The sequence below is a fragment of the Patiria miniata genome, unplaced genomic scaffold, assembly GCF_015706575.1.
Source record: "Patiria miniata isolate m_02_andy unplaced genomic scaffold, ASM1570657v1 HiC_scaffold_30, whole genome shotgun sequence".
Taxonomy (NCBI): Eukaryota; Metazoa; Echinodermata; class Asteroidea; order Valvatida; family Asterinidae; genus Patiria; species Patiria miniata.
In genome coordinates, this window is record NW_024037070.1 from 4856470 (window position 1) to 4868496 (window position 12027).

General features: G+C 39.1%; 1 protein-coding gene across 2 annotated transcripts in view; it reads right to left on the minus strand.

Moving 5' to 3' along the window:
- LOC119739335 (granule associated Rac and RHOG effector protein 1-like) overlaps positions 1-4480 on the minus strand; it is a 32186-nt gene extending 27706 nt beyond the window's left edge. Inside the window, exons 1-2 of one of the 2 annotated variants that reach the window (XM_038214227.1) lie at positions 4329-4480; positions 2073-2528 (exon numbers count right to left, since the gene is read on the minus strand). In XM_038214227.1, the coding sequence (XP_038070155.1) occupies positions 2073-2417 (345 nt within the window). In that variant the 5' untranslated portion in view covers positions 2418-2528; positions 4329-4480. Of the gene's footprint in view, positions 1-2072; positions 2529-4323 lie in introns of both variants that reach the window. The other variant, XM_038214226.1, reaches the window with a different exon arrangement.
- Positions 4481-12027: the final 7547 nt, after the last annotated feature.

Sequence of the window (12027 nt, forward strand, 5' to 3'; positions counted from 1 at the left end):
AACAGTGGTTGACTGTGTCATTCGGGTCAAAATTCTGAACAAAAATCTACAGTCCATGTATGTCTACATCACAACAATCCGTCAATCTAGAACCATGGAGGTACATGTAGGAAACACCTCCATGCTAGAACCAGCAGACATAAAATCCTGGCCCACTTTCAAGAAGCTGCTTAGGCACAGAATATGGCTGAGCATAAAAAAATTGCTTAGCAAAAGACTTTGTTACCAGCCAGAATGTCATGTGATGCATATTGATTGTGACTGGTTCTCTGATGAATTTTGCTTAGCATGTGAATTTGCTTCATATAATGCAACATTTTTTGGCTTAGCATTTCCAAAACTGGGGCCCGAGTACTTCCCCTTTTTACTGATGGTGGCTCCCACTTAAAGGTAATATACAATATTTGCAAACATCAAAACACAAAACTTCTCAATTATTATGAAATGCCTCACTTGACTGCAAGTGAATAATAGTCTCAAGCATCCTGTGAAACCACGGCACCTGGTGTGCTGTCATTTTAATTAAAGAAAAGTGAAATTTTTGTATAAATTTCCAACGATGGTCGGCTGACCATCATTGGAAAAAACTGACTTAAAAAAAATACTACCCCCAATTTATCAAATTTAGTTAGTCCACATTTCGTTTGCGATCGGTTTCACATCCGTGAATAGGTGCAAGCCAGCCAGTCTGGTTCCCCGACCTGACATTTCCCAGACGTCTATAAATTGCTCTGTTTCCATCCATTAGGCCTATAAGCAAATCTTGTACAAATACATCAAATATGATATCTTTAAAACCCACACAGGGATCTACTCTGTGTACACACACACTGAAATTTGTATTCTTATGGAGACATTTGTTTGTTCTCGTGTAGTAAAGTTTTCGAAAGTTTGAAAGTGTAGTTTCAAAATGCTCTTATTTTAACCAGAATTAATTTCCTGGGCTGAAATTCGGATTTAATATCCCTTTTCTAAAACTCTTCCATTTGCGACAGATCAACCCACCATGGAACTCCTAATTTTTAGTAAAATCCATATATCTATTTCGTGAAAATCTTGTGGAGACGTATTCATCTATAGAAATTGCTCTGTGGAGACGTATACAATCTTTTGTTCCCTATTGTGTGCTTGTCTCCAGAGGACACGGTGTATCAGATCACATATTCACACAGATAATATCTGTCCCTGACTGAAACTTGAACCCTGGGTGAACCTACTTTGTTAAAACAATAGCTTATAATTTGATATCCTGTGATGAGCTGGGTCACAATGTCAGGAACAGTCTGGCCCCAAAACACCCTGAAAGTCGTTCAAGGAACCCTATGAATACGTACATACTGTATGTGCATACATTACATCACAGACAGAGAGAATGTTCAGTCCGATGGGTGTCAGGTATCCCTCAGGCAACCTGTTTTTGAAACTGGATACTTTTTGACGGAGCTGTTCCATTTGCTATTCATGAGCAAATATATTACATAAAATTTTGTAGACTGAATTGAAGCTGTAGCGTGTATGTAAACATGTTTTTTTTTTGGACAGTTTTTGTCAGCTTTTTTGTTCACAAGAAGAAAATGACATCTTTCAAACTAATTTCACATATTGATCACATATTTAAAAAAAAACACCAAAGAATCATTGACACATACATTATTACCAAAGCATCTACATTGTATTGCATAAAGGGAAAATCTGCATTTTTTGGGGAAAAAAGGGGGGCGGGTTAAAAATGACCCCAAAATATAGCTGTAAACATTTTTTCAGCCTTAAAACATTTCGAACACCTTCAAACATAATTTTATACTAGAAAGTTATTTTCTCATGAAACAGGGGATGAACACCAAGGAGTATGACAAGGGAGACTCTATAAAAAAAAAAAAAAGCGCTCAGTTTTGTTGACAATTGATAAAAATGAGCAATTCTTTGTTCATGAACAAAGACATCCCCCCCCCAAAAAAATCGACCTCATCCCCTAAAAACACAAAACAGACAAACACACAATTTACCTAAAACCCTACAATCTGCTGATATAGTGAGGGGGAAAAAAAAAGGAAATATGACATGGATTGTACCTGAACTCCTTCGTCTGTTTTCTCTTTGGTGCCCCGCCCAATGAGCCTGGCTACCATGGCGATACCGTCCTCCTGGATATGCTCGCTGGCATTCAGCGTCCTGGCGGCCAGGTCCTGCGAGACCTGCTTCAGCCGCAACGCCAGCTCCATAAAGGGCGTGTCCTGAAACACGCCCATGAAGGTTTCAGCCAGGAGTGCGCTTGACCGGCACAGCGCGTTCATGGCCGCCAGGACGTCCTCGCTTTGGGTCCGGACGTCCTCGGTCTGGGCGTGGAAGCTGTTGGGGAAGCTGCGGTGGAAATGGGAGCGGCTGGCTGGCCCCTCCCCGGCCTTCATAATGGGCATCAGGTATTACTAAATCAGAAACGTTCAATCCGGCGGATTATTTATTCGGCTTTCTTGCTGTCATCTTGTCGGTTGTCACTTGCGCGAAACGATTCACATCTTTCATTCACTGCAAAACAAAATAGGAAAACAAAAAATCATTCAACTTTTTGGGTTAATCTCAATCTACTTCTCTGTTAACCCAAACTCCCTAGGCATTTTTGCTAGGATGTAACCTCAATCCTGCAAAATCCTCCAACTGCCTCCATGTGAAAATAGCCTACCGCCTCCATGTGAAAATAGCCTACAGCCTCAATCCTCCGAAATCCTTAGTTATTTCTTGAGTGTGGTCCTTGGAGGGGTGACCACTGCCTCAGCCCTGCAAAATCCTCCGGCAATCACTGTCAAATATGTTGAGGCAGAGCCAGTGACATCCTGGAGCAGTGCGCAGGATTTCAAGTATAGTATACATTATGCCTAAATTTATGCACGGCTGAGCATAAACAATACAACTCCGGCCGGCCTAAGACCTTAATTGGCACGGTACATCTGCTGAAATCAGCCACACACTTTTGCCAAAGCCTCAATCCTGCAAAATCCTCCATTTTGCAAAGAGTATTTTGGAGGATTTGGGAAGGTTTAAGAAATGAACCATGTGCATTTCGTACTTGACAATTGTAAATGCATCTAGATACACTGTACACATTTATAATACTGTTCCCAGGTACTCAACATGTAGTTATTTTATTGACAAGTTGGGAACCACACAAAGCTGTGTGTCTGTATTTTTTTCTCACAGTTTTCACTTTCAATTCATGTATGTTTCCCTAACAAATATTTCATGCTGACTCAAAAAAGAATGCGCTCTGCAGTTCATGTGCATGCACAATACAGCTCCTTTCAGTTTCATTAACCGTGCCATTTTATTGTCAAGGCTTGGAATTGAAAGTTGTTTTATTCCATCCCAAACCAATTTTTTTTTCTTCAAACATTTCAGCAAAGGTCATAATAAAATGTGGATTTCACTTGGAACTCTCAAATTCAATTTGAAAATACAGCCTAATTTTAATGACTGATCAGTTGGTCAAGAGAGAATCTTAAATTTAGACAAAGCTAAAATTTGGACAATTAATATTGCAGAAAAATGCACTAAGCAGCAGCTACATAAGCAGGCCTATGTTGTAGGTAAGAAAGTAATTTGGCCCTAGTACATGTAGGTGGACGTTTTTGCAAAAGAGGAAAGAAGTTTGTTAAATGCTAGAACTTTGAAAATCTTTTATTAGAGAACAGGCGCGGTTCTAGAGCCTACCGGTACATGTGTATTTTAGGGGGCTATCAGGGGTGAATCCAGAAATGTTTGCAGGGAGGCGTGCTGAAATGTAGACAGGTTTTTTTTGTCCGCACACTTTGCTTCTGGAAATCAATTAAGGGGGGGGGGGGGGGGGGAGGTCCTACCGGTACCATATTTTCAATGGGGAGCACTGATAAAATCCTATTATCATGCGCACTACATGTACATACCTAATAGTGTACAAATGTCACCTTCTAACGAATGGCTAAGCCTCAGGCGGACATGTACGTTATTATCAATACAATTTTCAACAGTTTTCAACAGGGGGGGGGGGGGATGTTTGACACAAAAACCACCCCTCTGGATCCGCGCCTGACCGGCTGTAGCGAATATTTCACACGTGATTCACCTTCTAACATTTTTTTTTCGGGGGGGGGGGGGGGGGGGGGGGGAGCGGGGCTAAACAAAAGTTTTTTTGGGGGGGCTAAGGCCACCTAGAACAATGCACGTTAGAGAAACAGATAGTGTTTTTGCCTCATATAATGTTAATTTCTAACAATTTCTAAGCAAAAGTAACTTGTAACATTGAAGGGTGGAAAACACTTTGCCGATAAAAACATTCGCTGAAGGATTTACCTTTATAGGGTGAGACGTCGCCCTGCAGACAAACAGACTGATGTCTGAGCTCTCTCTCAAATTAGCAGTCAGTCCAGTCTTCGGCGAGCAGTAAAAACCTGTTTACTTTTCCCGTCTCCAATCATGCAATTCTGCAGTCCACGGAAAATACACATGAATGCTCGATGAAATGCTAAACAGTACTGAAAATGAGAAAATCCCTTCAAATGAGGTAATATAAATTCTCATTTTAATCTGCCAAAAGTGCAGAACACATTACAATGATTATTTTTTATAAGTTTATCTTTTTCAAGTTGCAAAAACTATTGAAAGTGACCGTCTGTTGCCGATGAGTATAAAAGGAAGTTAATTTCGGTAGATGCTATAAATTTATGACCATAATCTAAAAAAAACCCAAAATAAATAAAGAGGCAATTTCCTGTCTAAGTCATTAAGGCAATTTATAGAGAGAGAGAGAGAGATATTTAGAATGTTCCATGCACTGCACTATGAGTAATATCAGAGTATGAAGTAGAGGTCTCATAATCCACAGAATAACAGAAAGATCTTAAAAAACCAAAAAGGAAAAAAAAAAAAAAGTGGCAATTTCCCGTCTACATGTACTGTAAGTCATTACGGCAATTTATAGAGAGAGTGATACATACATGGTACATGTATATATTTCGAATGTTCCATGCACTGCACTATGAGTAATATCCGAGTATGAAGTAGAGGTTTCATAATCCCCAAAATAACAGAAAGAATGGTTTCACTTCATCCTAATAACGATTTCGTTTTTAGGAATCTCTCTGATCTCCCGAATGGGTGCGCTCTTCAAAACTGACCATTGTTATGCATACTGGAAAATATATACCGATGTTCACGGCACATTGTTATGGTTTTGGAATTTAAAGTAGGTTTTCTCTTTTTCATGTCGTACCTCTCTAAGCATTTATGGAAATACATTGTAGTTAGTGAAACAATATCTTTCAAAGAAGTCAGTGGGGGGGGGGGGGGGGGGTTGAACCCCCCTGCCCCCCCCCCCCCCCCTCTGGATCTGAGAGTGGTGTGTGTGGTAGTTCATTTCCTTAATGAGATGGTGATCACTGCACTTAAGACAGATGAAGTTGACAGTCTAATTTCACAGTCACTGATTTCAAATTGGCGTGAGGGAATCTTGAAATCTTGTGTCACACATTTTTTACAACCGTATTAATCAGAGCGAATAATATGGGAAACTACATGGCGTGTGGTTTTTCTGGATTTCAATGGATTTTAGGACCTTGGGACCGAGTTTCCTGTGTGGTTTAAGGCCAGTTCATGAGAAGCAAATTGGATATCAGGAAACATTCCCTGAGCAACTAAGTTCACCGAAATTGTGTTCAACTCTTTCGAATTCACAGCGCAAATGCTCACCATGATGTCACAAAATTGCATTCGCATTCAAGTTCGTGATGAGTATGGACTGGACTCGATATGCGATGTTGGTTGGTGTTCAATTTTGTCAAGTGCAAAAAATAAGACCGTGATTTAAGTGCATAGCAATGTTTGCTTGTGGAATGCTCTAGTGGACTTTACTGACTTTGAGTTAAATGAACTTAATTTCATTCCAAAGCTTTTAGACCTGTGATTCTCATAATTTCTAGGTCAAGCAAACGTGTACATTGCATTTGGAGAGGGGCGGGGATGGTCAAGTTCAATTATTTGTGAAAAAGAACACAATAATTCAAGACCTGATTATCTCAATATGATGCAATAAAGTCCGAATTTCATAACATTCAAATTCACTTTTTTCCTTCTAATTTTATATTTTCCTCTCATGTTTTTATAAAAGTTGCAGTCTACCGTAACGATAGAAAATGGGAAATGCATTATGGCTGCCGTAACGATAGCCACTGCGTATTCTAAAAGTACATTCAAACAAAATCTGATATCATTCTTGATTTTGAATCTGTGTTAAGGTTTTCCCAAATACCGGTAATTAATGTGACTTGCTGTAGGCCTAAATGAGGATACATCCTATGACTGAAAGAGGCTTTTAGACCTGTTTCTCATAATTTCTAGGTCAAGCAAACGTGTACATTGCATTTTGAGAGGGGCGGGGATGGTCAAGTTAAATTATCTGTGAGAAAGAACACAATAATTCAAGACCTGATTATCTCAACGTGATGAAATACATGTACTTAGGCGGGAAAAATTAGGCAGTTCCCCTAGGCGGTTCTACGTGATTCAAACTCACACCCTCCATTCGTCAAAACCGAACTACATGTAAGTATGACTGAGGGATATTTACACAAGAATATGGTTTCCGTCCATTATAGAACTCCCCATGAGACAATGCTGCTTCACCGTCAGACGCGCTTGTGTTGCAAATCACGACATTTTACAAAATTATTTAAACATGACGTCTGGAAACCGAGCCTCTAGTAATCTTTGTTTAATTATTCTCACTTTGTCATGTTGTCATTTTTACTCATACAACTTTGATTTGACAATGTAAATAATATAAGACCCTTTGGTAATAAAGGTAAACCACTGGAAAGGTTAACTACTGAAAAAGGGGACAATGTATGAGGGAAAAAAGGGGAATATGTATTCAGATGCAACATGTATGTAAAACTAAAAGGTCGCTTACATTAAGTCTATATAGGGGTGTTAGGAATATGGCAGTGGATATTTGGCGGACGCTAGTTTAAAACAAGTCAGGTGTGTTTACAAACACAAATGCCCCGCAACGATGACAGTTCCCATGACATAACACCACTCTTTTAACATCAACTTACATGTACCTTGGTCACACGGAACATTCATTGACAGCATTAGTGTCTTCTGTAGGTTTTATATGAATAAATCCCTAATCCCTATAATCTCAGAATAAATACATGATTTCTATTGTTTTAGCCACTGTGAACTTGACCCTTGACCTTTTGGCCCCAAATTCAATAGGCTTCTTAGGATTACCAAGAACAATCCACAAACCAAACTTGAAGTTCACATGTAAAGTATTTCTCAAGTTATCGCGCTGACAAGATTTTTATTGTGTTAGCCACTGTGAACTTGACCCTTGACCTTTTGGCCCCAAATTCAATAGGCTTCTTAGGATTACCAAGAACAATCCACAAACCAAATTTGAAGTTCACATGTAAAGTATTTCTCAAGTTATCGCGCTGACAAGATTTTTATTGTGTTAGCCACTGTGAACTTGACCCTTGACCTTTTGGCCCCAAATGCAATAGGCTTCTTAGGATTGCCAAGAACAATCCACAAACCAAATTTGAAGTTCACATGTAAAGTATTTCTCAAGTTATCGCGCTGACAAGATTTCTATTGTTTTAGCCACTGTGAACTTGACCTTTGGCCTTTTGGCCCCAAATGCAAAAGGCTTCTTAGGATTGCCAAAAACAATCCACAAACCAAATTTGAAGTTCACATGTAAAGTATTTCTCAAGTTATCGCGCTGACAAGATTTCTATTGTTTTAACCACTGTGAACTTGACCTTTGGCCTTTTGGCCCCAAATGCAAAAGGCTTCTTAGGATTACCAAGAACAATCCACAAACCAAATTTGAAGTTCATATGTTAAGTATTTCTCAAGTTATCGCGCTGACAAGATTTCTATTGTTTTAGCCACTGTGAACTTGACCTTTGGCCTTTTGGCCCCAAATGCAAAAGGCTTCTTAGGATTACCAAGAACAATCCACAAACCAAATTTGAAGTTCATATGTTAAGTATTTCTCAAGTTATCGCGCTGACACGATTTATCCGGACACACACACCCACACACCCACCCATACTTGTTTCACATGACTAGTGTGGACTTTCAATTGCTTTCGTGTAGTTAAGAAAAACCAGTGAAAAAACTCATTTTTCTCAAACTGTGAAAACTCTTTCAACCCAATTTTTTTTCTATGATTCCCTTTAGTGTTTCTCTTCATTCTGCTACAGATAAACCTAACCCAAAAATGCCTCTAAACCTGTTTTCCAGAAATGGGGAAACACTGTGTGGACGTGGGCAAGTCCACACAACGTCGGTGCTACCTACATTATGTGGACGTCTTTTGTTCGGAAGTCCACACTGCGTATGTAAGACAAGCTCACCCACCCACACACACACCCACACACCCACCCACCCACCACCCACCCACGGAAGGACAAGGCGGAAACAGTATGCCCCTTCGGCTTCGCCGCGGGGCATAAAAAATCATTATCACAGAGGCTTTCTCATATATTGTTGATGTACCCTAACGTGGCGCGGCCCCCAGAATGGCGCACTTTGATTTTTCGCCTGTAACGCCTAGCTTTTGCAAAAGTTTTAATTGAAATTTCACAGAAAGTGAAATTTCATTAAGTTCTAAAACACTCCCGTTCATAAATCGCGAGTTTATTTACCCGTTACAAAGTTAGAAGAAAAATTTATTTTGGCGTGATTGTCCAATTTTATTTTCAAGTGCAAAGTGAACCCTTTGAAAATGCCCCGAAAAATAAGAAAATTATTTTCTGACAAACATCTGGCTGGGTATGTGATTAAAGATAATAATGATTTATCAGAATTTATCAAGTTTACAGCAATTCATAAATGTTAATTTGGAATTTTCGGAGATTTATTTAAGTACGCCACGTTAGGGAACACTCTGCCAATTTGTGCCCAATTTCCGGACACCACCGTTTTTGAATTTCGGATAAAATTTTATGAAACCAAAACTGTTTTCAGAGGTTAAATAGCAAGCATTAACAAAGTAAAAGTACCAGCATTTTACTGCATGAATTTGAGGTTTGTCAACGAAGAGGTTTGGCAACACTACACGAGGAAAGTCGGGTAAGCTTTGAAGTGCGCCACGTTAGGGAACACGACTATAGGCCTACACTGTATAGGAATATTCTAAAAGTACATTCAAACAAAATTTGATATCATTCTTGATTTTAAATCTGTGTTGAAGGTTTTCCCAAATACCGGTACTTAATGTAACTTGCTGTAAATGAGGATACATCCTATGATTGAAAGACATAGAGAGAATTAAAAAGAAAAGCACACCAACAAATGGGCTTTCCTTTGTCACTTTGGAAAGAATGTTGCAACCTGACGCTGCTTTTTTCTTCATGTATCTCAAATCCTCAATGAAGGTCATTCATTGCTAAAAGATGATGAGGCATGAATCTGGGATTGAGAAACATTTCCAATTTTGTTGACTCTCCATAGACTTTGTACACAATCGAGGAAGTGGCGTCAGGTTGCTTGCAACATGTTTTTCGTACATTCTTTCCCTTTTCTGTTTTCTCCTTTTTAATTTAAAAGTGCAGTTATGAATACTCCTACAAAGTCCTAGAAGTAGAAGTAGAACTATGAGGCTCCGCGTGCTCCGCTCACGCGGAGCCTCATAGTTCTAGGAGTACAGTTATGAATACAATCATGACAATGGTACATTCAAATGGCGATGATGGGAAAGCCACTCAGTTAAAAATTTACAGGAACACAGGTTTAGTGGCAGATCTGATTTGTACGACAACTCATCACTCATTCATTTGTGCATAGCGCATGTGCTTACATTACACACGTACTGCTCGTACAGCACAACCAACAGAAACCCCGACTTGATTTTTGTCAAATTAAACTAAGCAAAAAATTACTCACATTTCTGTAAGTGTAACCGTTACATCCGACAGAATAACACAAACATTACAAAGGGATCCTCAATCTTGACAGGTAATGTTCAGTGTCAATTACATGGTAAATGCTTCGTCCAAAAGTAAGATTTTCGACGCGGGCAAGTTGTGGATTTTTCGTCTCGCGAGTGCAGTCGTCGTGTGTATGTATGTTGTTGACAGAGGTCAAACTCCCATCGATATGACCCGGAAGTAAAAGCCTGTCTATACACCATATTCCTTATATGGCAGCAATGCGTGGGCTCCTTTTGAGCCGTTTTATTGTTCAAGTGTTAAAAAAGTTTCAATAAAAAGTGCATGCGTCATATACAATGTCTATTTATAGTCATTACTGTATCATTGTCACGGGTTAAGACGTTTTAAATTTGTGTAAAATGACAATTTCGCACGATGTGTCTGCATTTTGAAAATTGAACACTTTTGCATTCGTGCATCTTCAGTAATAATATGCCCAGTTTGGAAATGAAAACTACTTGAAACTGTCTAAAAAAAAAAAAAAAAAAATACATAAATAATAAATAAATAAATAAATAATAAATAAATAAATAAATAAATAAATAAATAAAAATTGAAATCACCAACTACACGTTCCAAAGAAAGAATGAAGTGGAGTCATTTGTATTCATTCAGGTCTTTATTGGATATTCGAAACGGACTTTTATATGATTGAAAACACAAGATTCTTAAAAATGTGAAAATAGAAATCAAAGCAAGGCCGCATGAAACATGTCAACAAAAAAAATATAATCAAGTTAATGTGCAACTTCATAATTACAGTGGCAGCGGAACAGTTTTGAAAGTGGGGGGGGGGGGCAAGCACTGTCGGTGCTGGCAGGCTGTTGCAAATTCGAAAAGTGGTGGTGGGGGGGGGGGGCCTCATTCAACCATAGGGGGCGCCCTTTTCTATGTTGTTCTTTTCAGTGAATGTTACACTGTTACACCCTGGCTCCGCAGTGGCGCACCCAGGATTTGGTTTTGGGGGGAGGGGCTTAAAAAATTTTTTTTTTTTTTACAAATTTGTTAAAAGTTTTTGGCCGCAGAAATTCTTTTTTTTTTTTGAGGGACGGCCTATATTGACGTTGGTGGCGCCATTTACACCCCTATTATACTACTCAAAAATAGGCCACATTCATCACCAAGGCCAAATCGTGGAACTAAAAAAAAAAAATACCCCCAAAAAAAACCCTCTTGGGGGGAGCGGGTTCAAGCCCCCCGAGGCCCCCCCCCCCCCCCCCCCCCCCCCCCGGCTGTTACACCCTGGCACCGTTAAATACTATAAATGAGCCTAAGTGGGAATAAAGACAAACCTCAGTGGCCGGGCCCAATGTTATCACGCCAGACAATAAACTTCCATCAAATCACCGTCTTTTAATCTCTCCCAAAGAAAGAGACCAACAACTTCATAACCTGCCTCTCGAACAACAGCCTTATTAACTGCATCATCTGTCCTATTCTACTCTAAATACTTGACCAACTGGATTGAAACAGACAATGAGTAAACCCTTTTCCCTGCTCTAACACCTTAATCAGGTATTTAAAATGTTGATTTATTCGGTTGAGTACCGGGGCAAATTAGCATAAATTACTTTAGCGCTGGTATGTCAATCATGCATGGTTCAGTGGATGTCAGGGCGGATTAGTTGAATAGAGAGTGTCGCATTGTGTGTTCAGAATTTCGGATTGATGCCAATGAATAGAGAGTATATTTTGTGAATTTCCAGCACAAAAAAATAAATAAATAAAAATCGGAAAGGATTTTTTTTTATGCACGCATTACATTCTACTTTTCCTTTGTGTGACATCACAAAGCTTTGAACAACAAGAAGCACCCACATTAAAGTTATTTATTAGAGTTACGTTCCCTGTGCTATTTTCGAGTTTCATCCAAAAAAATAGAGACCTCTTCTGAATTGCTATTTTTCTATTAATACAAATATTATTCACTTTTGACATTTGAAGGGGACATCGACCCAAAACAAATCGGCCCTTGTATAGTTATTGAATTATTACTTAACAATTTCACAATATTGGCTGCCAGATAATAATTCCATTGTCGCGGGGAAGG